Here is a 27,599-nt window from a genome sequence, read left to right on the forward strand (position 1 = left end):
CTTGGCAGTCATTACTGTGCTCTGAAAAAGGCCCTGGTTCTCACGAGTTCCCCACAGTGTGGGCACAGCCAGGGCAGCTCCCACCAGGCGCCCTTCATCTTCCCCCTATAGACCCCATGGCTGTGGTCAATTTGGTGGATGGACCTGGCCACTGGGCCGAAGCCTACCTGCACTTGGATTTTCTCCCAGTCCTCATCTGTGATGTCACGGCCACACTTCTCATCCAACTGCTGAAGAATGCTTCGGTTTATGGCCAAGCAGTGATCGACTTCTGAAAAGAGCTCCTCTAGGTCAGTGTCGTATGAGCACAATATGCGGTGACTGACTTCCGTGAACTGAGCAGGACAAAGGGAGAGACTCAGGCCCAGCATGGGGTCCCCTAGAAGATAGGACAGTCCTTCTTGAAGGAACCTGAGGGTGGCCAGTGCAGGAGGGACTCTGACCACCCATTCTCCCACCACAAGCCCTCCTGTGAGTGGGGCCTCCCTGTATCCCAGGAGAGGAGCATCCTCCTCTCTGAGGGCAGGGGGCGTGGGAGGAATCTAAGGAGCTGCCCCAGCTCACTGTGTCCTGCCACTTTCTAGGACTTGCCACCCTTCATCCATACCAGCATCAGTACACTTAGGCTTAGCTATTTTTCATGTCTTCATTTCCTTAGGACGGTGCCCATACACAGGACAGTTCCACCAAATAAGGTGCATATCTTTCTCGTTAGTCTGTCCTTTGTTAGTCTAATTTACAGGGCTCCAGCTGAAGAATTTAGGAGGGTAGGGAGAAAAAAGGCTTTGCTTGGTTGTAAACCCTGGCATTTGAAATTAAAGGTAGAGAGGAGAGAGGAATTAGGATTTTACAGTTAGTCACACTGTTAGCTTGCTCTGACACCAGTTATTCTAGTCTTAAAGGAACCCTGTCCTTGGCCTATGCCACAACTTCAGGTCTTCGTGCTAGGTGTTAAGCAAGCAGAGCTGGCTCATAGCTCTTTCCTAGTCATCTTCCCACTGTGGCTGCAGACTTAGTGCAATCATAGGAAAAGAAATCCAAGAGAAAGATGGTGGCCTCCATTTTGCTTATTTATTCCACTTCTTTCACTTCTTTCTAAGACCACAACTTGAAAATCCCTACTGCCTAAAGACCTCAAAAAGTTCCTAAGCAAATGCAGTTAATTTATGGACAGCTGCCTGGCCCTGGCTGCAGAAAGATCTTCAAGGCTTAGCTTAAAATGCTGTTTCACTGCTAGCACAGACAGGCAGATCTCACATTTACCTCAGGTTTATAGAAAGTTTGCTCTGAAAACTTTTGTCCTTAAATACAATCTCTAGCATCCTCCAAACCAAGTTCTTTCTATAAAGGAATGTTTTTGATACACAAAGATTTAGAAAAGTAAGCGTTGTCTTACGACAAGTGACTTAAGTGGAAGATCGCTGGTGGGTTGTGGCAGGAATGCAGTCTGCTCCTCAGGGCATAACAGGAGCGGCCCGCATGGGGCACACTGGGTAGGGATGCAGTGCTATGATGGGTGCACTGGGCGTGAACTAGTGCACATGTGATCAGTAAGACTGTGTGTGCCTATGCAATGAGCAGTCACGCAGCTCCCCTTCAGAGCTGTTAAGATGCAACAGTGGCTGACTTCAGCCCCGCCTCTGACACCTCAGCCTGCTTTTTCCTGACTTGTTCTGACTGAGGCCCCAAACCTGGACATGTCTGCTTTGATTCCCCTGGTCTCTGAATTGCACCCTCCTTGTGTACCGGCCCAACCTTCAACATACTGTCCATTCTCACACAGGCAGTCTTAGGTCATTGTAGTTATTAGCAGCTAATGCTTTAAACTGGGTAGGCTTTGAATTAAAATGGGACTGTAGTCAGGGATGATGGCATGCTCCTGGAATCATAGCACTTGGGAGGCTGAGGCAGGAGAAGCGTAAGTTTGAGGCCAGCCTGGGCTGCACAGTGAGATCCTCCTTTCTCAGACAAAACAAAATGGTATTGTTTTACTCATAAAATTGCACAGGTTTTATTGGCTCATCCCAACCCGTTCCCCATAAGTTCTACATGACTTTTCCCCCTTTGTTGGTAAATTTATTGAAAATACAGACCTATGGTCCTGTGCTTAAATGTCTTTGTGGTTGTGTGCTGACTCCCACAGATCATAGTGATTTGCCAGGGACCCTTCACAAATACCCTCTGGACAGAAGTGAGGACAGGAATGACCGACAAGATGGTGACATGTCACACGCAATCCCCTTAAAACCAACACAGGTTGGACAGTGGAGTCACATTATTGCTAATTACACCCATGCCACAACGCTGAATACCACAGCGTAAGAGCTCCCTGGGGCCCCAGGACGTCCTCCATTCTCCCCAGTAGTTTACAGTTTAGCCATGAAGGGTGGTCACACAGCCCACCTTGTCCATAACAAGTAGGATTTTCAGGCCCAGTCGATCAGAACCTCTTGCACCATCTGGGCCTGATCACTTGCAGACAGGAGGAGAAGCTGGAGCCAGGTTCATCCCACTGAGCACCACGTGTGGTGCCTGGTCTTCAGAGCTGTTGCATTTCTCTAAGACAAGTGCAGTGATGGCAGCAGGCTCATGAAGATGAGGAGTTCCATCTTCAGGTCCACCTCCTCCGGGTCCTGCTTGGGCTGGAGGCCCTCTGTCAGGGGCATCGCGGCTCTGCCTCCCCAGCTTCCAGCCGCTGTTCTCTGCTGTCTCCCACCAGTCTCTGCCTGGGTGGACAGGAGGGATCATGGCCACAGAAGATTCCAGAGCTTGAAGTGTCTCCTCAGGCAGGCTGGACTTCAATTATGTTACAAAGACCTGAATTCTCCACGAAGGAGGAAACGCATTTGCTGTTGAGGAAATCACGAGAAAAGACGGAAGGAACCGGGGCCTTGGTGGGTGGAGTGGTGTTTACTGAGGGCTTGGGGGAAGGGCTGTTTGATTTCATTATTTTTCTCGCAGTATTTCCAGGTGGCATATGGTGCGCTCACGTAGACGATCTTCCAGCCAATGAAGCCTCTGAGGCTTTCTGCAGTCAGGCTGGGCGGTGCGCTAGGCCTTCAACAGAACACAGCAGCCACGTGGACCACCTTGAGCTTTCGAGTAGTCGCCTTAAAAAGGCTTCCAGAAGGCAAAATTAATTTTAGTTCACCCATGCATGCAAATTATTTCAACATTTACCAAGTGCATGAGCTAACAGCAGATGTTACTTACCTCCCTGTATCCCTGTTATGTCTTTGAAACCCGCCATGCACCATACAGCTAGTTACAGCTCTGCTCGAGTGGGAAGGCCTCACTTCCAGGACTCGAAAGCTACAAGTGGCTTGTGACCACGCAGGTCAGACTCTGAAGACCTAATTTAAGAGACTAGGTCATGAAGAGTGGCCACCCTGTCATTCAGGGCCACACCAACAAACAGCTGCTTTTCAAAGCAATGGGGACTGGCGACGTGGGTAGTGGTAGAGCACTTGCCGAGTAGGGGCAAGGACCCAGCACTAAAAACAAAACTGTACAGACTAACAGCAATGGAAAGAGAATCATCTGTTTAAAGGGTGTCCCATGACACCTGCCTACCACACTGCTCTCCTGCTCATTTGTCCACAGCCTAGAACTGTCTGCAGAAGCAGGCATCTCACCGGGAAACCACACTTCCCATTCTCGTGCCCGGGCAGGGGCTTGTGAAATAGTTCTTCCCAATGCAAATTGTTTGTGTCACTGTCACTTGAGTATTCTGGCCATATACATGGTCTCTGAGACCCTGGGGATGGCAGAGCAAAAGGATGCAGGGAGCAGGCACAAGTGCCACACACTGACCACTTGCAGGCTAGGAGCACCTGCTTCATCGGGTGGGTGAGGCCTAAGCATGACTGTTCACGCACACGTACGCACAGTGCACGCACACACAGTAGTATATTTGCATGCTTTTTTACTGAGGCATTGAGTCGAGTTTGTGTAGTTACTGGTGCATGGTAAACTGTGTCCACTCTGTTCTGTGTCTTACTCGTCCAGCTTTTTTCTTCTTTAAAGATGTGTTCTTCAATTAGAAGTCTCCATTGCATTTTTTTCTCATTACTGCATTAAAGGTAAAAACTGTTCTTTTGGTTATCACCCTAGAAATGCATACTTAAGTTATTAAAATCTATAGTTCATCAGAATTCTTAATCCTCTGGAGTAATACCAGGATCGGGGACTTTACCTTGATTTTCCATTTTTGTCGTGAACTAAATCTCTGATAACTTGAGGAAGCACTGTTACCTTGTTAGCAGAATCAGTGTCTGTGAGGCTTCCCACCCACTTTAAAGTCGTTTCTACCTCAGGCTTCCCATCTAGGGCCTTTTTCTTTCTTCATGAAGTGCATCTGTTAATGACATTTTGTAGAGGCCTTATTTTCCTCTTGCCTCTAGTTTTCATGTGGTGCACATAGAATTCTAGGCTGACCATTTTGTCCTTTCTAAGACTTCAACGATGACCTCTCGATATTCTGGCTTCTAGGTTTCACCTAAGAAATCTGTGTGGTCTGAGAACTGTTCCTTTGAATGTCCCCTGTCCTTTTTCTCTGCTTCTGAGATCATGTCCTGTTCAGTGTTTAGTCGCTTCACTATATGTCTTTTTTTTTTTTTTTCTCATATTGAGGTTCCCTGGGCAGATGGTTTGCATCTTCTTCAGAGCTGGAAAGTCTTAGTCTTGGCTGCTTCACACGGGTGTGTCTGTCCTCCGTTCCCTTCTCAATTCTGACCACAGGATGAAGCCTGCATGTCCTCTCTCAGTGTGACATCCCTGAAGCGCTCCCACTGAAAGCGAGGCCAGCAGAAATGAGAGGCCCAGGGCCGCTTCACTGTCAGGCCCCACTCATCAGTGACAGTAGCAAGCACATGCTACTGTTGTGGTGCGTGTTAAAAAGTGAGGTGGAAACAAGTCGGTTTTATTTTGTTGCCTTTTCTTCTGAGACAGTCTCTCTGCATAGACCAGTTTGGCCTGGAATTTGTGATCTTCCCGTCTCTGCCTGGGGAGTGCTGGGATTACAGAGGGCAACACCAAGCCCAGCAGCAGTGGAAGGAGTCAGTTTTATTTAGCACTGCAGCTGTTCAGGTGAGAATGAGTGCACACACTTGTACAGGAAACAATGACTGCAATTTGGTGATTCCACATATGAATTCAGTGCTCAAAACTGATGCCATACAAAGATAAGTGATAAAAGTCATGCTTCTGATTTAAACTCTTCTGAGAACATTAAATAGCAAATAAAAAAATTCCATGACAGTTGGAGAGAAAGTCCACAGAAAAAAAGGAAAATTTTGTATTTTTAGCATCTTAAATAGCACTTTTCCCATTTTTTAATGGTGTCGGTTTCCGGGCACAGGGCCATGGTTACTTTCCTTCCTGTCACTTGGGAGTAAGTGTTCAGCCCTGTGGAGGTACGAGGCCAAGCCTCCCTCCCTATTCCATGTGACTCTGGGCCTTTCCCCAAGCACACAGCTGCCAGGCACCTCCCTCTGGGCGACTCTCTGGGCACCCTGTCCCTGTCCTCACCCAGAACTGCCCCTGACCTGCTATCTGGTCAGTCCTCTCTCTCTGAGGAAGGCAAGGTAGATGCCTCCTGGTCTCTCCCTAGCTCTACTGTCCCCAAGGAACCATACCGCCTCCCCGCTCCCTTTCCCCACTGCCTCTGTGGTCTCCCTGGTTTGAGTCCTGCCTAGGTCTGTGGCCTCTCCGAGCTTAGGCCTAGCCATCTGCCACCAATGGACACCGCAAACAAGCCTGAAGAGACCTTGTTGGCTCTCGGGCCTTTATTCCTGCCCTGTTCATCTCTCGACAGGACCAGTGTGGACGCTTCGCCCACAGTCTGGAGTCCTGTGCGAGTTCTATTGATGCAACCCTAAATGCATCTCCAAAGTGCGTGCCATCGGCGGTAAGTGGTTACATTGTGGCAGTCACCTTCGGGTGGCTGGAATGCCAGCCCTCATCCGGTCGCCTCTGGCTTGCTTCAGTTCAGACTTCCTCTTCTCAGCACCTTGCATCTAAAATCCCGCTGTCCTCATGAAAGCCGCACCTCCTCCCTCCTTCACGCAGTCCTCATGGCGCTTCCTACTTGTGGCAGTTTATAATCTAACACACGTTTTATTTTCTGCCTCTCCCCCCTCCATGAAGGCAGGGAGCCTGGCACAGACTGTGGCCACCAATGCCAGAGGGTGGGAGGACCCAGGCTGCCCAGGCGCCCACCCCACCACAGTGAGAAGGGTTGTACTCCAAATCTGTCTGCGGCCCCTCACTTAACACGAGGTTTTGCAAAGTGTAAAAACTCCAGTGCCAGCCACGAAGGCAACTTTAGAGGTCTTCTCAGCGCCGTTCCCCACAGGTGAATCTAACTCGTATTTCAGTCTTCTCTAGCCTGCCAAACAATATCACCTTCATGCTTAACAACTCATACTTTCTTCCTCAATTTAAATCACGTGTTTTTAAATACAAGAAGAGTTCCTTTTACACATAAGGGTGATTAAAGGATACTGAAACATATTTTATTCAACCCAAATGAAATAATTTTAACTAATTTATCACGTACAAGCATGGCATGGAGAATGACAAACAGGACTGACTGTGCCACGTCTGTGGGGACTGCTGAGTAAGTTTGTTCCTCGGACACGCAGTATGCTGGTCAGATCTATAGCTCAGGCTCACCAGCTTGTCCTCTGTCATCCTCTCAAGCACCTCACACCATGTAATCTACCCACGCACTCCGAAGGCCTGCAGGTCCGGCCTCTTCTTCCAGCCTGTCTGTTTGAATCCAGCCCTTGCACTCACTTCTGCCAGTAACTGCTCCATTTCGGTTCCTTTGCTTCCTTCCTATGAGTGACTGCAGTTCTACCTGTGTGCCCAGGGCACCGGGCAGCTGTCGCCTCTCTTCTCAGCACTCACAGTGAAGGTCACTGCTATCTTCTTTTGTGTGTATTTCTTATCGCCTCAAATGCATGCTTTAGACTCAGGGAGGCACCAGATTCCTCTTTGTAAGGCCCTTAGCATTCAATAAAAATTTGACTTTAAGTTTGCAGTAGGTTAGAAATGCTCCAAGTGTACATATTTGAGACAGTGAAGTGGAAATTTCTCCTTATAGGAAGAAAAAAGAGCAATGCTCATCTAGAACAACTCTCAAGTTACTTCCAGTGTCAAAATTCAAACACCAACGCTCAGCTTAAGGTCATCAGCACTGCTGAAAATGAGATGACTTTGGTGGTTACTGGGGTTTGAACTCAGGACCTTACAATTGTTATGTAGGCGCTCTACCACCCTAGCCACAACTCCATGTGATCTGACTCCTCTTATTCTTGCAGCTCCAAGTATTCAAAGGTAGCAAGGGTCATATTTTGGGGGCTGAGGACATAGCTTAGTGTTAGAGTGTATGCTTAGCATTCTGGAGGCTCTGGGTTCAATCCCTAGCACCAAAACAAAACAAAACAACAACAACAAAAACCCCTTAAAGCTCCTTAAAATTAACATACATTTGCTGACCACCAATTGTCAATCTCAAGTGTAGCAACTACCAGTCATTTCTGAAATGTCAAATCCTTATGCGCTCAGGGATCTTTCTCCCTTTGTTCCCTCACTTCTGGTATGGGTCGATGACCTTAGAAATTGAAGGGAAAGAACAGGAAAACAACAACAACAAAAAACCAATTTCTGAGTTTTAGTTTTTAAACTAATGGTTAGTATTGTGTATTCTACATAAACATAAAATACATAGATTTTAAGTTTTGAAGAGACTGTCTTGATATATTTTCCCTTTAAGTCTTGTACTTCAGATATTTGATAAATTTAGTAATCTGGTGTTCGGGTTATTGATATGCAGAGCAATTACTGGTTGTTCGCAAGCAACACACTGGCTAAACATTAAAAACATACAGCCAACAAAAGCAGCCAGGTGAACTCTGACTACCCGGAGGGTCTTAAGTGACCCATTTCGTGCAGCCAGATTGCTTACTAATGTGTTGACTTAGGGCTACCCTCAAAGCAAAATGAAAAGCCTGGAATGCACAGCATATCAATGCATCAGTTGATAAGCTTTTACAGGTTTAATATCCTCCCAGCCCTGCTGCTTGGAGCCACTTCAGGTTAGCAACAGAATGTTTGCCGTCTCTATGTGATAAAGGAAGTCAAAAGACTGAACAAACTTAAGGACCATTATGCTGTTTGGTGAGATGGAAATGAAAAGGCATGTGAATCCCAGGCCAGGGTGTGCGGAAGCCCCACCACTGAAGGCCAGCAGCATCTGACAGATCGCTCACCTCACCCTTTAAACACTGGTGGGGCTGTGGCTGCGGGGGAGATAACATAATGCGTTTGAAAAGTTGTAATTGCGGCAATAAAAGACCATGCCTCAATTACGGACAAATGCCAGCCCAATTTCCAGAGAAGCATCAAAGGCCTTCAAGGACTGGCCACTGCACTCTGGGCCGTGCTGCTGGGGAATTAGCAGAGCAGTGCAGTGACCTTTTCAGGCCCTTTGATCCGAGTTCTCAAAAGGTGAAAGAGTGAGTGAGTGTACCACGACTACTGTCTGTCCCCAAACAGCTCAAACGCCTCTCTGACTGAACTTCAGTTCTCGGACAATTTAATTCTTGTATGGTACAAAACTCAGTATTGACCTCTTCAGTTCTCAGCACGGACCTCGGGTACTTAAGAGAGCATGCATTGTGTCCACACACCACTTTTCTCTGGTTCAGCTCTGTCAGGAACATGCCAATGATGTCTCAAAGCAACACAACCTTGGGGCGAGATCTCAGCATCTACGAGCACGCTTACTGTGCCTCATTAGTTAACACCCACCAGAGGGATGGAAACCAAAAAAAGATGTTACTAATGGGAGAGTGAAAATAGCGCCAGAGTTCCTCTATAAGCAAAACAGGTGAATGCAAAAATAGGATGACTGCAAGTAATCTAGATGGTTAAAACATACCTGTCCTCACGTACGAAATGTGTAAGAGGAACCAACACTCATTATGGACTATTTCACCTCTTTCCCTTCTTTGCTATTGGTTAGACTTCTCTTTCTGTGAACTTAATTCATATCTGATCTAAGCCAGTGGTTCCCAAGTAGAGCAAAGAAGGTTTCAGCAATGTGCAGGAAAGGAAGGAAAGTTAAATCTGATGGAGTGAGAATTTTATAAAGTTAACTCTGCAGTGAAAAACAAACATTCTTTGTGTGTGTTCAGGGGCTATTTTCCTGGTTTTTAAATAATCTTTTTATTATATGATCCTGAGAGTATGTGGTGATTGTTGTTTTTAAACTCTTATATGGTAGAACAAAGTTTTGAAAAAAGTCACTGGTTGGCAATGCCTTTGCTGAAGCCCTGAGTTTCCCCTATGGTTCTGCAGACTCCTCTCTCCCAGGACCGAAATGAGGACTCTCTCATTGCCACTTTGTGGTTTTACTGACTTATGGAAACAGTGGGCCCAATGTTTATAATTAACTTTGGATTAACTTTGGAAAAAATGACTTATTTTTCCCAGTAACTTGCCATCTCAATTTTTACAGTAAAAATGAAATGAATTTGCAGAATTTCACATTCACTTCTGGTGAGCGTGGAGACACAGCTCAGACCCAGCTGGTGGTTTCACGTCTTCCACAGATAAGAAAGAATTGTTCCTATCTCCTATTGTTGAGTTAACTGCACAGTTGCTTTGTAAAATTTCCAATTTCTGAAATTCAGACACAACATATTTAAGAGTTCACTGATCTGAAGTTCTGCACAGGTACGTGGTGGGGAGGTCTGGGAAGCAGGCAGGAGAACACATGCTCAGGCTTCCTAGGCTGTACAGAAAAGCCTGGCATTTCTGGAATGTGGCTAACTGTACTACAGGGCCAGCCTCTCACCCTGGAATGCTGACAGAGCCATTGTTCACTTGGCTTTGCAATTTATTTTTCATGGATGTTGTCACTGGGGAAGGGCTGGAGCTTGCACTTCAGAACACGGCTCCATCTGAGATCTGCATCCTAAGGCTGCATTTACTCACTGTCTCTTCACAAAGTATTTTGTAGGTTTTTAACAAAAACAATCAGTTCAAACGTTTGTCATGGAAACATGTTTGCTTCCTGATGAAAATAACAAAATTCCATTTCTATCATGAGAAGGAACTTACTCAGCCATTTTCACACGGCAGATCACAGGATGGGCACGTGGTCACCAGTGCAATCACGTGGTCACACGGTGTCTGCAGCATTTGTTATTAAGCGGTACTATTTGAACTCTGAGAACTTAGTCTGCTTCCATTGATCACAACCCTGAAAAGGCATAAGAGGATGGAGGCAAGCCCTAACGTGAATATGTGTATGAGCAAATATTCTTTTACTAAGCATTATTCTTATGATTTAGCAGCACTAACGATCCTTTGGCCTGTCAAGGACAAGGTGCCTCGGAAGCTGGGCGGCCAGCTGCACAGCCTCCACACCCACAGATGGGCCCTGTGTAAGGTGCCACTGTCCTGCTGGCTGGCAACTCCCTGAGGGGGAGAGGTCTGCTCTTGAACTTAAAAGAGTACACTATTCACTAAAAACCATGCATCTGTCCTGAGGACATGCTATGAAATAATGTTTTTCCTTCTCTGTGGGACTGGGCTGAATTTCCCAGCTGAGATGATTTTGTCGATTGCTCTTTCCACGGGTCTGAGATGCCCCTCACTGCAGATTCAGCATTCATGTATTCTGATGCCTGTGACTTCTTACTGCTCACCAACTGTCTGTTCTCTCACAATATTAATTAGTTGCCAAACTTATATATTTTGATACCTAAACAAGGCATAGTAACCTTTTAAAAATTATTAGCCCTTCATACTCCACTAGATAAAACTCTTAACTAATCTGTAAAGTTCCAATCTGTGACAAGGCTACTCCTCTGGGAGATACGAATTGCACCGAGTTTATATTTTATGACTGAAATGAATGCTCTGATTTACATCCACCATAAGTAAATTTCCATCACTTTAGCAAGGACCTCTTCTTGGTGTTCTCACACTTCTTGTTGTTTAAGGTGCTGACTTTGTGAAAGGCTTGGTCCCTCCCTGCATTTTATTGTTTTGATACACAAGTGATTGTACAATATTTATCTTGAATTTGAGCATCTTCTAATAGTTAAGCTGTGATTTTAAGATGGTTTTGCACATTTTATGATGTATAACGCCTGCTCATACACGTCACATTTTGCCCCCTGTGTTACAGCTCTGGCCAGGAAATGTCACCTAAGTTCTGGTACTGATTGGCATGGTCAGGAATGGATGTTAAAATCTTTTCTGTAAAAATTAAGATGTTCACGTGACTTTCTGTCATTTCAAATTTCTTTTCATGTTTGCTATTTTTTGTAGGAAGTCATTTCAATTACATTTTCAGCTTTAATGGCACCAAGTTGCAATAATTTTAAAATCATTCCTGTACACATGGATGCCTTCCTTTGCTGCGTATCTGCATTCTGCTGCATTGAACTGGTGAGACTATCTTGTAGGTGTTTCTATTTTTTAAACTCTGGTGACATACTTATTTTAAATATTTTCCCCTCCAGATGCTAGGTATTAGTTTCATTTGCCAGTTTAGCTCTTTTTCTGTATGTTTGTTTGTTGAAGGGTCTCACTATGGGGCTCAGGCTGGCCTTGACCTTGTGATCCTCCTGCTTCTTCCTGAGTGCTGGGATTACAGGTGTGCACCAGCAGACCAGCTCATGGGTTTTCAAGCATGGCTTTAGCTTTGGGATTTTTGTTTCATTTTGTCTTGTGTGTCTTACATCAGTGCAGTCCAAGAGTTTGTTGTGTATGGGGGAACTGACCACATCATGGTTTGAAGTTACTGCTTTGTTTTAATCCCTCATCTTGCTGTTTCTATTGTTTATTGTTACCTTTTCCCCTTCTCCTGATTTCTGCAGTAATAATTTAAAAAAATATTTTGTTAAAAATTTTTACTTAAAATAGGATGAAAAGCAGAAAAATCAGACAAGAAAAATTTTTCCTCCTGATTATTTTGTTTAAGTATGTATACAAGGCTATGTGACCCTGCCCTATCTTGTACTGGTCAAGTTGCCTCGCTGACTTTCTCTCCTGCCTGAATTGTGCATCCCTCTTCAAATTCTACTTTGAGTGATATGCAGGCCCACTGTGGTAACCCCACACTCATGCACGTGTACTTTGAGCAGGCTTACCCCTTGCTTCCCCATTTTATGTAGTGCTGGTGGTCTCATTGTGCTGTCTTTGCATATACATGTGTACATATTTTGGTCCTCTTCCCCCTCAATATCTTTCTCGCTTATCTTTGAGGACAGGATGCCTTTAGGACAGAAGGACTGAGTTCAAGGTGAGTGTGGACTATGTAGTGAGACCCTGTCTCAAAAGACCAAAAACAAAAAGTAACTCTCTTCCTGTCCTTATCTCTTGCTCCTCCTCCATTACCTTTCTCTGTAAAAGGAACTACTGTTAAGATTCCTACTGCATTTAATTTTAACAAATACTTGAATCCATCAGTTTCTCATTTATATGTTTTAAAATATTCTATAATATTCGTAATATTTGGTTCTTCACCTTTTTGAATTATATCTCTTGAAAATCTCTTTCAGCATTATCTACCTTGGGTTCTGTAACTGCTGGGCAGTGGCCACTCACTATATGAACATCCCTTAGTGGTGGACTCTGGAGCTTGTGGGTAGTGGGTGCGTCTTAGTAAACACTCCTGAGCATACTGTGGGGTCATCTCCAGAGAGGGCCAGGCAGACTACTGGGCCTCAGGTCTAGCACTGGCCGTTGAGGGTCCACTTCCCCTTCTTACCAGCACTGGAGAGTTTTCCTCAGGCGTCCCAATGCTAGCAGCTTCCAGGAATGCTCTTCAGTTGTAGGAGGGCGAACCTCTTTCTACTCCGTACCCCCTCCCTGTGAACGGCTGTCACAGCACACTGAGGAAATGTGCTTCCAGGACTCTGGTTACAAATATATTTTCCTGCTTTGTCATTTCTTTCTGCTTTTTCTATGAAGAAGTTTTGAAATTCTGTGAGCTACCAGTTAGCTCCTTTATGGCCTGTGTGCATGTCTTTAAATCCTATTCAGATAGGAGTTTCTCATCACAGATTATAAATTTTATTTTATAGTGCTTTCTTCTAATAATATTAGCTCAGGTTTTATGCTTCACTCTTTGAGAAAACTGTCCCTTCTTCAGCCTTTTATTCTACTTCTACCAGGATTTGCCCACTCACACTAGGGAGGTGGCTCTGCTCTGTGGAGTCTACTGATTCATCGCAGTCCTACCTGCAAACACCTCACAGGAACAGCCAGGGAGAATGCTCAGCAGACAATCTGAGCAGCGCTTATCCCGTCAAGCTGACACCGGGTCACATGAACGCAGTAACTGGGTTCCGTATTTTTTCAGATTCTATTAGGCATTCTGACATCTTACGTCGTAGATTAAAATAGTAGGTTAGTATTTCCCAGAGCATTTCTGTAGCTCTGAGGAAAAGATCATCACAAGATCATCACACTGTGGCCCTTCAGCTCTGCCCGCACAGTGACCAGGAGCCGTGGCAACAGTGTGTGCCTACTACCAATGCACTATCTCACATCTAACTCAACCCTCATTTGCTTATGAGGTCTGGGTTCCAGATTTCAAACATTGTGGCCACATGGGAGACGTGAGCAAGGACACGGCCTGAAGGAACTGTGGAGGTGACTCAGAAAACCGACATATAGAGCCAGAAATCCAATGCTTCTTTTAGGACACAAGGTCTGAGCACGGCCTCCCACATCTCTACACTCCATGCACGCCAATGAATGGCAGGACTGCCTTCAGAGGGTGAGAGAGGCACCCGTGTCTAAGGTGCACTCAGGACGGCAGGTGTGAACGCTGTGCTTCTGCTGTGTGCACACCTACGCTGGGCCACTGTAAATGCACTTCTCATGTGGGCTGAGGAAACCTCTGAGTCCATTTCACCACTGCTCTAAAAATGTGAACAATTTGTTCTTACCGTTTTTCTCCTTTACCAACCCTATATCACAAAAAACCAAAAGTGTCTATGCTTACCAATTTCTTCTTGGCTAGTAAAATTTTCTTGGATCATCTTTAAAAGCTTCAAAGTAAAAACCAGAATGGTAATGTGTCAGCTCAAATACACTTTCCACTTGTCTTCTTGCTCTGTCTCCTGAGTGGTATTGCTGCATCTAACCCAGGTTTACAGAAGACCATTGAAACTCTTGACACAGTGTGAACTAGCTTTGAAAATGGATACAACCCTCCTCCTCCTTCTTTTTTGTTTATCTGTTTTTTAGTACTGGGGTTTTCAACTCAGGACCTTGTGCTTGCTAGGCCAGCATTCTACCACTTGAGCCATGTCTTGGCCTTTTCTTTGCTTTAGCTATTTTTCCAGTAGGGTCTGTGTTTTGGCCAACCCAGTCTTGGACCCTGACACTCCTACCTTTACCTTCTGCACAGCCAGCGTTACAGCCATGAAACACCTTGCCTAACTTCTTATTGACATAGGGTCTCACTGACTTTCTGCTTGGACTGGTTGTGAACTGCAATCCTCCCACTCTTCACCCTCCAAGTAGCTGGGATTACAGCTACTCTGTACTGGCCTCAAAAATGGGTACTTTCCATAGCAGCAGGGTACAAGCAGCAACGGCACACATATGGGTGTCCTCAGGTTCTCCTAGCACAGGTGCGCAGAGGGAAGGTGCATGCAGGGTAGCACAGCAGGGAGGATGACCAGGCCCAGCAGCAGAAGGGGGCCTTCAGGGAGCTGGGAACACTGGTCTGGAGCAGACAGATAGAGATGCCACTGTGTTCCTCTCCTCAGAGAAGTGGCAGCAAAACTGTCACTGAATCCATAAAGCCAGTGCTGAGGAGCACAGGGGACTCCAAAGCCCCTCCCCCCACCAGGTACCCAGTTCTGAGCACGAGGAACAACGCCCTTCTCTGGCGGGTGACAGGGCATGGCATGGACAGAGCCTATTGTTCACTTGCCCACTAGACCTGGTTTTCCTTATTTTTCGTAGTGAAACTGAAAATAATGTTTAGTGAGTTGGGAGGATTCATTTGCAGAGGTTACAAAGTTCTAAGAAGAACGACAGTGGTTGTAAAGATACAGAAAATGTTCTCAATGTCTGGAAAGCATTTTGAGCCACAGAGCAGAGCCTTTGCCACAGAGGCAGTATGGTGAGCCAGGCCTGAGACGCCCCCATGCTGGCTTTGCGTCAGCTGTAGACTTAAGACTTCTGCAATGTATTCTGGGTTCTGAAAACATCCTAGCAGCATCAGGTCTTTCACATCTTACACAATCAAAGATAAATGAACACTTGCAGCTAGGCCCATCAATGGAGTCTCCTGACTGACTGCTTTATGTGAGAGCAAAGTGCATCCTAAACCGAAAGCTGCTGTAAGATGACATGTGCACCTGAAAATTTTACAAATGTAAGAAAATGACCACCGAAACTGAAGGCAAAGTTTTCAAAGACAAAAGGATGACTTCTGGTTTGTAAGCCAACACATGACAGCAAGTTGCTAGGTGTGGTGGCACATGCTGGCAGCCCCAGCTTACTGGAGGATCTGGGCAAAACAGTGAGACCCTGTCTCACACAACCAACAGATGACTCAGAACAAAACTGAACACCGAGCGCAAGGAAAGGACAGAGGATGGAATAAGTCGTGGCAGGCAGTCAGTCATGAATGGAGAATGAACTAGCACCGGAGAGCAATGACCTCTGATTAGAGCTGGAAGACACTGTCTGGAAAACACTACACTGGCCCAGCTGCCAGTGCTGTACATTTGGTTGAGACGATTATCTTGGTGTATGGCGAGGACAAAGCTGAGACTGCAAGAGGAAGCACTGCTGCTCTCCGCAGTCAAGGAGGAACAGTGAACCACAAAAAAGCGAAGGCAGCACGTTAACTATTCAGTTAACTATCAGGGCTTTTAGCAATTTGCTGTTTTTGCTTGAGAAAGAGGCAGGCAGAAAGTAGGGAGCTTTGCACTGACTGACACTGAACACAAACAGGACAGAGTTCCTTCCTTGACAACTCTGGCCCTGCTCTAAATATCCTCTGTTCCCAATTCAGCCTTGGGGGACACCAGCACCACGGAGAATATACTTTTCATTCCAAATGCTGCTTTGTAGACTGTTTCCAGAGCCTCTGCCTCACCACTTGTGTCTGCCATCACCTGTCAAGGCAGGAGCCCTCCCCAGACCAGGATGGGACAGCGTCTCAGGGCTTCTTGCACTTGCCAAGCACTGGCCCCACCTCTCTGACCTTGGGACCACTGCTGTCATATCCATATTGCATGTGATTATGCCCCACTCCCGAGGGAAATGCAAATACTTTTCTTGGTTAAATCTAAAGCATAATCAATGTCCCGGTTTACTTTTACACCTTTATATGAACTTATAACTATGGGGCTTGGGAAAATACTTAAGTGACCAGGAAGGTATTAGAAAAAAAAAAAAATCCTACTGCTTTATGACTCAGACAATTCTCCTTCTCAGCCTTCCAACTGCTGGGATGCATGGCGAAGGAGTTTTATCTTAGTGATTTGAAGCTGTGCAATAGTAAACAGTGAAACACAAATGCCAATTCTAAGACAAGGAGTGTGGAAATTAACCTGGACAAGATATTAACATTTACAATGGACATAGGATTTGCAGTGCCACTGTGTCTAACTCTCAGGCCAGTGCTGCAAGGTACAAGTGGCAACTTTCTTATCTTAGGTGAGGGATGCAGCCACGGGGGCAGCTGTCCCTGGGCTTGAACCACTGAGCTGCAGTGGGCAGGAAAAAACTGACCTTGGAAGGCTGGCCCCTAATGACATGCCTGTACTGTTAGTACAGGGGCAAGAGCGGAAAACTGTTCAATAAGCCCCTCCAATGCGGTAATAAAAGATAAAGGTGTTTATAAGCAAGAGTAGACAGGAGGTGGTTTCTGTGACCTGGTGTAGGCGGCTGGCTCCCAGCGTGACAGAGCAAGGGCTCCATTCCCACCAGCATCACAGGCCTGACTCTGGCATCTCTGGGCTCACAGATCAAGGGATGTGAAAACTCAAGTTTACTTTATTCTTTTATCGTTTTATTTGTTTATTTAGACAAATGGCACAAAATGGCCAAACAAAGGCTAATTTGAATTTAACTTACTACAGTTTCATGCACTGAGGTTGGAAAGTCACAGAGTTGAACACAACTCTGAACAGTCTCTCAACGTTTTTAAAAGCCCTCACATGAAGTGAGGCTCACAGTTGTCCTGCCCCGGCTGGCCTTCCTCACCTTGAACGGTCACCTGCACAGACTATAGAAGTGAATGAACGAGCTGCACCCACCTTTTCTTCCCAGAACTTCTTCCTTAACTTGGCGTCTGTGGGAGGCACCATTCTCCTCAGATTTCTGTACCACTTCCTGACAACGTGCCCTCTCCAGTAGGCTTGAATTCTAAAACACAGAGATTTGAGAGTGACTACCCTATGCTGACTTGATTCCAAAAAATATTTCAGTGTTTCTAACAGCCCTCTGCTGGCCTGTCCAGGGAGGCAACAGTGGCAGAGACTAGAACTACAACCCCATCTTTGACAACTGGCTGTCATAGCTTGAGTCCAAAAGCCTGCTTTCACTTCACAGGCCCTGAGGTCCCAGCAGGTTGGCAGGAGCCTTCTTACCTTGTGGCACACTTTACTTTGAACAGGTGGGCCCCATCATGTATCACTCTGGTTTGATATTGGTTCTTTCTACAGAGAGGACAGGTTTTTTTATTTGTGAATTTTTCAAAAGCCTGAAGGCATGCCTAAAGAAAAATATTTCACTTAAAATTTTACGAGTAATTACTTATAAACAACATTTTTACTTCAAATGTAATTATACTGTTCCTTTCTCTCATAATTATGAGACTCAGTCCAATTTAAATTAGTTTCATCAGGTGTTAACACCCTCCTCATGAAACCCGTTCCCAAAATGATATTTACAAGCATATACATGCAGAGACATCAAAAACTTCTGAAAACCAACTGGTGTAAAAATAAGCCATACTCTCTGTGAGACTACCATGAGATAGGTGGCAGGAATTAAGCCGTCATGAGCTTTGATGTATAGTAACAACAGCAATCTGTTATACGAACATCTGTGGTTCCTCTGTCACTTAAAATTCATCATTTTCCAAACAGGATGAATTGCACTGTAGCCTAAAGTCATGTTTTTAATCTCGGATGGTGATTATGGGTAAAACAGCCCTTTGGGGAGACTTTAAATGTATTGGCTGGTGAGCCAGAGAAGGACTCTGGCCCAGGCCAGGGCCACTCACCTTGTGGAAGACGTGAGAGCAGGACAGCAGCACCTGTTCCCAGGAGACAGAAAGCACTGGGTTACTAAAGGTATCCACTACAAGAGCAGTCCTGAATGCTTACAGGTAAGCCACATACACACTACTCTGTATTTAGTACAGCTCAAGTGTGTGATCCACACAGGAGGACAAAGTTAACGACCTGCAGTACTGAGTAAGCACGTCAAGTTTGATATTAAGCTATGAAAGTGTCTCTTTAACAGTGCAACAGTGACAGTGATGGCCTATGAGGTATATTCAGGGTCAATGGGGGGGAGGGTACAAAAGGAGAGGACCATTCCTCCTGGTGTGTAGGCAGAGAAATCTAAGTAAATACCTTTCTTTATGCAACTGAATTACACCATTGTGTTTTTAAAAATTGAAGCTTTACTGAGCTGTAATTCTAGTCATCTTAAATTCAAATGAGAAGAAATCATGGAGGGCTGAGGGCATCATTCAAGTGGTAGAGCACCTGCTTATTAGCAAGTGGAAGGCCCTGAGCGCAAACCCCACTACTACCAAAAAAACAAAAAAAAGAAAGAAATCATGGAGACAAAGGAATTACCTTTTCTTTTTTAAATGCAGGGAAAATGGGCTCATAAGAAAACTTCCATTTTTTTGAGACCTGGGACAAAATATTCAAGTTTAAACCAAATAAAGAAAAAGGTAGCTAGTGCTTAGGGAGAGGAAGCCAGGAGAGTGACAAGACCAGGGCAGTGCGCAGGGTGAGAGGGGTGGGCTGGCATAGCCGGCTCCCTTTTCATCAGGAATCTACTCCAGGGAGTGCAGCCTCTGATCTTCCTGGGGAGACAGCCAGGCCTGGAGGTAGAGCGGCTCCCGGTTTTCAAAGGGCCCCTCCCACCTGGCTTTGCTCACTCTGTATTTCTTCTTAAATGGCAATGAAGGAAGAAATATTGTAAGACATAGAACTCAGTCTAACTTGAATAAATTGTGTTTAAAATCATCTCTAAACTCAATTATATTCATTCTCGGAAGAATAACCCTTCAAAGTGCTTTATGAGTAATTATTTGATAATCTACACTGAATAACATTCTGTATATTTAAAATATTATACTGTTTTGGGGGCGAGCAGTAATGGGGTTTGTGCTTGCTAGGCAAGCATTCTACCACTTGATCCATGCCCCTAACTCTAGAATATTATACCCTTGAAGTCCATAAACATTCATTATTGGCAAGCATTTTCTGACTTATCAAAAATACATAAGTGTTGATAATCACAGTAAAATATCCTACAGGTTAGGATTAAATTCCAGCTGGAGTCTGCCGTCCTTTCTGAACTGGCCTACTATGAGGCATCTGAATGACCTCCTCTTTTGCTAAATGGGTATATTGTCTACCTCAGAAATATGAGATTAAGTGAAGGCCCTCTAAAAAAATCATTCAGTGTTAGGGAAATTCCAACTACTATTTTTAAGTAAGGAAAAAGCTGACCTGGAAATAACTACAAGCACAAAATAAACCCAAATGGGGTTAGTATATTTAACCAACAAAAATGATAGAAGTTAGTGAGAACTTATAAAACGGAATGGAAGAAATATCGGACAGGATACACCCTGACACCCCTTAAGATCTCATTCTTCATACAATCAGCCTAAATGCTTGTAGGATAATTAAGAGAGAAGTTGCTAGGGCTGGAAATGTTTTCTATGGCTTTTTTAATTCTTGCTACACTTAAGCAGTAAGTTATAAATTATCCTCAGGGGCAGTTCTGTGGTTCAAGGGCTAAAAATCCTTCCAAAACACCCAACTCTCACATATGTACAATTGGGTCCTGACAGAGAACCCAAATATAATAAGGACGGTTCAAACAACTTGTGAATTCAAATTAGTAAAGAACAAAAGTCTAATGATTCTGAACTTGCTCATGATACAGAAAGTTCTTGAAAGTAGCTCAGTTTGGGAGTCTGTTTGCCAGGCAGACAGTGAAGCAAGCTGGAGTCCCAGGTGGGGAATTCCAAGCCTGGCTTTGAGTGCATGTGCTGTGCTTTGCACTGGTCTCCAGGTGCCTGCATGCAGGAAGCCAACTGCTGCACACTATACACAATCCTTGCAGACCACCACTAGTGCCCCAACACCGAGAGCAGCGTCCCTGACGTTCAGGTGCTGAGTTTAATTGGGCAGAGTGCACAGCAACAGGCTGTGCTGTGGCTCATCTCCATCGACACACCAGGGAGTGCCACCCAGCTCACCACAACAGTTTTGTGAAGATGACCTTGCTTTACCTAACAATTCTCCCATAGACTCTTTGAAGATATTTAAGCACAGTTCTTCTCTCGCATGACTCAACTGACAAAATACCTCAACTACCCCTACATTCATCCATCCTGCACTGGCCTTTACTGCCTTCTGCACACTCCAGCTGTCTCAACTCACTATAGCAGAAGCCTCCTTTGTGGAACTTGTGCACCACACACAGGATCATGCAGTAGAAGTAACGCACTGATCAATGGGTGTTTCACTCTTTACACACACACACACACACACACACACACATACACACACACACTCACACACACACACACTCACACACACACACACACACACACACACACACACTTTTAATGGGTGGTAAAGGAAAGGTAAGTATCTGAGAGTCACACAGGAGGATAGAATGGGACACCGAGGCCCAGCATACTCAGCCTCGTGCAGGACGGTCTATCCCTAGAGAGCAAACCTGATCTCTGCGTGACAAGCACCTGTGGTCGGAGCTCGAATTCCTCCTTACATATCGGGCATGGCTGCAGGGAGTCCCCGTGCAGCACCGATCTCTGCTTCACTTTATCCCATTCATCTGATGACAGTGGCAATGGGGGAGGCGCCAAGAGGCCCAGTTTCTGAGCTGCAGGTAGACACAGAATGTTAGCCATATGTATGCTAGCATATGCATTCATCTGTGACTGTGATGCGACTACAAACAACAAAGCCGTAATCTACAGCTCGCACTTCATGTCACAACATATAGACTGCTGCTTTTGATCTAAGCTTCTGTTTACAAAGATATCCCTGAATCTTATGTAATGGTCCCAATAATCCCATAGCAAGCAGAATCCTCTCCAACTTTACAGAAGAAAAACTGAATACAAATTCCCCACATTCCTCCTCATTGCTGCTCACCTAACTAGCTAGGCCTGGAGCACTGCCTTCCTCAAGGCATCTTGCCTCACTAAGTGCACCCCATCACATGCCTCCCCTGCTGTCAGGGCGACTTTCCTAATCCAACAGCACGTTTAGTCTGGATCAGAAACAGAGCTGGTATCCCAGTGGGAAACACTCGCTTTGAAAAAGTAGCTGCAATGATCCCCAGGCAAAGTGCTGGAAGGAGCAGAGATACACAGTTATGATATCTGCAAACAAGAACAGGAAGCCATGGAGAGAAACACTGGGACAGAAAACTCTCAGCTGTGGGGAATCTCACAGTAGAAATGTGAACGAGCAATGAAAGGCTGGGTGAGAAAGCTGAAGCAATCTCACAGGAAGAAGATAAAAAGACACTGCAAAACGCAGAAGGCAAGACAGCGAGGGCATTGGTGTAGGCATGGGGCGCTGGAGACACAGAAATGCCAGCAGGAAGAGAGAAGGTAGAGAGGGAAGATTTTAAACAAAACCACCCAGAGGTTACTTTCCCAAAGCAACCTAGAATAAAGGCCTGCAGGGTAAAGCAGTTACATCCAGATGGAGGGAAAAGAGGTGTGGTCTGCTGAAAAACTGCAAACTGAAGCAGCTGGTCACCAGACAATACCCCAGGGACGAAGCAGAAAGCAGTGCAGTCCACCTGGCTGCAGGGTCACAGCTGGACAGCCGGCATCACTTGCTCCATCCCAGCCCCATGTGGCACTGCTTCAAGTCCTGGCATCCGCCTTCCCTAGCACACAAGCCCAGCCTTGCATGTGCTTGTGTACATCACAGGTAACAGGAAATATATGTAGCATAGATAATGTACAATATGCACATATTTATAAAGTACCCAATGACATAACTACATTGTGTTCTCTGACCGCCAGGCCATGTCTAAAGTCAGAAGCACACAGAGCACCCAGACCTTGATTGCTAAACACCAGTCTCCAGGGAAAGGAACCAGGGCTCCTTGGAGAAATGGCAGAAAGCAAGGTAGTTCACAAAATGAAAAGCAGACCAACCTGAGGCAGTGGCCAAAGGTAATAATAGGAAGGAAGAAGGAAATGGTAACAGTATTGACGTCTGTGCCAGGGTAAAGTGAATGCACATGGGTCTGAACCACTACCAACACCCGAATGAGTACATGGAGGGAGGAGAGACCTTCCGTACAGAAGAATTCCAAACACACAGACAGGCATTCCCCTTTCAAGGAGGTGGAACCTCCTGACCCTTGCAGGCTATGCACAGTGAAGATTCTGGAAAGGGGAAAGTAGCTTTTCAGTGAAGAAACCTGGCAGGCACCTCTTAATCATGCCAACGTCAGCAGTGGCAAGAGGCCACATGCCCTTCATTGGACCCCAGTGAAGAGGGTACTTCGTCCTGTGGTGTTTCCCCATAAACCATTCATAACTCCAGTCAAATCATGAGCGAAGCCTGTGACCAACCCAAACTGAGGGTCGCTCTATGAGCTACTTGACTATCATGCCTCAAATGGCAAGGCCATGAACAACGAGGAGATTCTGAGCAGAGATGGGCATTGGTGGGACAGCAGCTAACCCTAACCCACAGGCAGATGCCAAAGCAGGCTTCTAGTTTCTCAAAATGAACCATGATAAGGTAAAATGATACCATCAGGGGAAAGTGGGCACACAGGAAGTCTGGGCTACCTCTTTGTCTTTTCTGGAGATCTAAACTTGTTCTGAAATAAAAATTTTACTTTAAAATAGCAGCATCAAAACTTTCAAAAAAAAAAAAAAAAAAACTCCTGAACAATAACCATGCCTCAACTAGAATATGCACTGCTGGAGTTCCTGATCTGGAACTCTCGGGACCAGAAGGGTTCAGATTTTGGAGTTTGGGATTTTACCAATCTGCATCCCTCATGTGGAAATCCGAAACCCTAAATCTTGTCTGTGAGCACTCACTCAGAGTTTCAGAGTTTGGATGTCTGGATGGGGATGCTCAAGCCATGTGCCTCAGGAGCCTGGGCTGAAGGAAAAAATCCAGAAAGAAAATTAAGAAGTTTGATTCTTGAAGCTGAGTGGCTACGAGAGCTGAATTGCAACTCACAGGCATGGATAACTCTGCACAGGATTGCTGGGAAGCCAGGAAGTCTGGGAACAAATGGATTACGTGGTTAACTCCAGATATTAGGAAATAGAAATACAGCAATTCTCAAGAAACAGAAAGGATATAACAAGAACAAGGGAAGAAATGTCAAGAAAACAGGCACCAAGAAGAAAGCCAAGACTAACATTAAACCAAATTAATTTTTCTCAGAGACATTTTTGAAAACACTAATAAAAATAAAAAGGACAATATAATCAAAGTATAGAATAAAAAAGATTAGGAAATAATCATACATAGCTTTTTGGTTTTTGGTGACAGGGTCTCCCTATGTAGCCCAGGTTGGTCTCAAAGTCAGGACCTGATCCTCCTGCTTCAGCCTCCTTAGTGCTGGGATTACAGCTGTGAACCACCATGCCTGGTCTTAATTTTTAAAAAGTTAAAAAATAATGTTAAGAACTATATTCCTAACACATCTGTAAATCTAGATGAGATGAATATACTTCTGGGAAAATATACAAATATTAAAACTGTCATTAGAAGAAACAGAAAGCTTGAATTGACTCCATTCCAGCAGGCTCTGGGCCTTCTTCCTTCCTGGTGGAGAACCCATCACACTAGGCAGACGGGCAAGAGGCACCATGCTCTTCTAAGCACATCACGGCAATCTGGTCATGCCTTACTCATTCTTACACTACCACTGAGGCCTCCTTCAGGTGAAGTACCCACACTATTGAGAAGCTGACCCTGAACTGTGCAGATCTCTGTCCATGTGGGCACCATTGGCAGCACCACGAGCAGAGTGGGAAGAGGCTGACCTGACAGATGCTGGCATCACCACTCATTTTCTCAGGGCTTACGTCATTCTCGGCTGGCTGTACTACACAGTTGGTTCTATGCAGCCAAATGCATCTTAACTGATTACCACTCCCCACCCCACCAAGGAAAAAAAAGAAAAAAGAGGGGCAAGCCAGGTGATTTTACAAGTGAGTTAGCCCATACATCCCAGACGTTCAAGGGACCTGTCCCCGTTTTGCGTGTTATTTCAAGATTCTAAAGCAGGAGAGCCTCCCCACTTCCTTTATGCAGCTAACACAGCCTCAACAATCAAGCCAGACAAGACAGTACAAGAACAGTCCAGAGGACTCTTTGGCAAAGGTGTAAACTTCCTGAACGAGGATCCATTGCCAGAATCAACATGCATTTAAAACCCACTGTGATCAAATGAAGCTATTCCGCTCTACACTCAAGGAACACAAGGGAGGTTCAACATCAGAGTGTATTCATGTTTTCTATTACACAAATGAACTGAAGAAGAAAACTCATAAGCAAGAGCATCTCAATAGATCTCAACAGAAAAAAGCATTTCATGACGTATATCTACTTATGATTTTAAAAACTCTACACACTTATTTAAAGGGAAATTCCATAATTAAGGACAAGCAAGCAACAATAAGTGAAGAGCAAATACCACACAAATGGAGAAATGACAAGTGCTAGCTTACAGAACAAGACAGAAACGCCAAGAAGTACTAGCTGTGTCAGCACAGTTTAGGAGACGTGGGCCACGGCAAACCATGTGAAGAAAAGAAAGAGAGAGGGGCAGTGACTATCACTGCAGACCCAAGACTGACTTGGCAAACCCTGGAGCTGGAGACAGAATGACCCAAATGGAGTTACGATTCCACAATATTTGTGGATCGGATGGTAGCACTGCCAGCATGTTCCTTCCCCCAACTGATTAATCAGTACAATTAAATTTAAGAATCTCCAGCAGAATTATATGAATAAAGCCATTTTAGGGGAAAAATAAGAAGGGTTTTTCTCCGTCACCTATTAAGACATATTACAAGCTGTGTACCATGGCTCACGCCTATAATCCCAACTACTCTGGAAGCAGAGATCAGGAGAACTGTGGTTTGAGTCAGCCCAGGGAAAAAATTAGTGAGATCCCATCTCAACCAGTAACTGGGTGTGGTGGCATGTGCCTGTCATCCCAGCTATGTGGGAAGCATAAATAGGAGGATCACAGGCATATCCAAAGAATAACTAAAGCAAAAAGTCAAGTGGCAGAGTGCCTGCCTAGCAAGCGTGAGGCTCTGAGTTCAACCCCCAGGACCACAAGAAAAGATGCAGTACAAAACTATATCCATTAAAAGAGAGAGAGACATAGAAACAGAAGCCATGAACAGGAAGAATGTAACCCAAAGCCCAAGGAAGAATTTAACAATTCTTATAGTTAATTTTCCCAGTAAGCAAACAAACTGGCAAGCATGGTCTGAACGAATGACAAAACTTTAAAGGCTAGAAAATAACATAGGAAAATCTTTGCAATCTCAGAATGGAGGATTCTTAAATCTCCCAAAGTGCAAACCGTAAAGTGAAAAACCAAGTGAACATCAATAAGAATGAAGTTGTATTCGATATAAAAGAACAAATAAAGCTAAACAGACATGGTGGACTGATGTCTTCAGTAGTCAAATCACAAGAGATTCATATACAGAGCACACAAAGAATGTGAAACAGTCAGTGTGAAGAGACAGAAAATCCAGGTGGAATGTGAAGCTCATTAGTACTGGATATACACAATGTTTGTTTTTCTTTTTAAGAAGATCCTGAAACACTCGGTGTGATGGTGCACACCTGTAATTCCAACATTGGGAAGTCTAAGTAGGAGACTCTTGAGTTCGAGGCCAGTATGAGCTCCACAGCAAGATTCCATAGCAAGACAGACTGATCCATCAATCTTCTGAAAAATTACTAATTGACTTTATAATAACCTTACTTTTTTTCCAAACTGGGACAGTCCTCCTAATGCCTACTTTAAATCTTTCCAGATAAAATTTTAAAGACTGAATATGATGAAGCTATTTGATCACTTTTGTAAACTATATGAACACAATAGAGACAATCCAGCATGTTTTGAAGCAAGTCAAGAGAACCAGCACTGCTAGCAGATGTTCAGAGAAGACAGTGAAGTAACCACTGGGCACAGCTGTAGAGCAGATTCCTCTCGACACTGTGCAGCTCTACTCCACAGGCCTCCTACTGCCACTGGTCTCTATCACCTTGTACCAGGACACAATAGCTCCAGTTTCTCCTTCCAGTCAATTGCCGTCTGAAATATTAGATGGAAAATTCCAGAAATAATTCACAAGTTCACACAGAGCCATTCTGAGTAATATGATGAAATCTCACACTGTCCTAAGCTCTATCCTACCTGGGATTCTAGTGTCAAGGTACCCTGCTTTACATGCTACCTGCCCTTTAGTCACTCTGGAGCTGTCTGTTACCACAGTGACTGTGGCACTGCAGCCCTGTGTTAATAATGGTCCCAAACCACAAGAGCAGTGGTGCTGATCATTCAGATATGCCACAGAGCAGAAGGAAAGTGCTTCCTTTAAGTGAAAAGGTAAAAGTTCTTGACTTCACAAGAAAAAAAAAAACTGTATGCTAAGGTTGCAAAGATCTACAGTAAGAGCAAATCTTCTATCCACAAAATTGTGAAGGTAAAATAAAATGCCAGCTACTTTTGCTGTTGCACCTCAAGCTGCAAAAGTTACCAGCACATGCATGACAGGGGCCTAGTTAACATGGAAAGGCATTAATCTTATGGGTGGAAGACATGAACAGAAAATGGTTCCCCGTTACAGCAATGTGTTGTGTCACTAAGCACTGAGCCTACAAAGACTTCAGGAAGCAAGGGATCCCCTGAAATGACAGGCACCAACAATTCACTACAAGTGAGGATGGTTACCCAGACTCAGAGAGAGGTTTTGAGTGGAAAATGTAAAAATCACTGCTGCCGCCTTCCAGCAGAGTGAGGAGAAGAGACACCATTCAAGCAGGTCTTCAACTGCAATGACGTGCCTCTTCTGGAAGCACAAAAAAACCTTTCAACGATGCGAGGCCCCTGGCCATCGACACTGTCTGCCCCTGACATCCAACCATCAACGTCACAGCTCAGTGATCCAGGGCCACCCAAAGCAAGTCCTCCTGGTTGTCTCGTGAGAAGTCAACAGTAGCTAAGGCTTCATCAGTGTCCACGTCCCTCACCTCACTTCAGCTCAACAGGCAGCACTGCATCATCTC

General features: G+C 44.9%; 1 protein-coding gene across 5 annotated transcripts in view; it reads right to left on the bottom strand.

Moving 5' to 3' along the window:
• Window positions 1–27,599, bottom strand: part of Rnf32 (ring finger protein 32) — a 41,499-nt gene that overhangs the window by 9,709 nt on the left and 4,191 nt on the right. For all 5 annotated transcript variants that reach the window (XM_074059995.1, XM_074060010.1, XM_020161341.2 and 2 more), the window contains 5 exons: window positions 21,023–21,165; window positions 18,287–18,319; window positions 17,649–17,773; window positions 17,316–17,424; window positions 168–335 (listed from right to left, as the gene is read on the bottom strand). In XM_074059995.1, coding sequence (XP_073916096.1) covers window positions 168–335; window positions 17,316–17,424; window positions 17,649–17,773; window positions 18,287–18,319; window positions 21,023–21,165 — 578 coding nt within the window. The remainder of the gene's footprint in view (window positions 1–167; window positions 336–17,315; window positions 17,425–17,648; window positions 17,774–18,286; window positions 18,320–21,022; window positions 21,166–27,599) is intronic.

This window comes from Castor canadensis, chromosome 2, assembly GCF_047511655.1.
Source record: "Castor canadensis chromosome 2, mCasCan1.hap1v2, whole genome shotgun sequence".
Classification (NCBI taxonomy): Eukaryota; Metazoa; Chordata; class Mammalia; order Rodentia; family Castoridae; genus Castor; species Castor canadensis.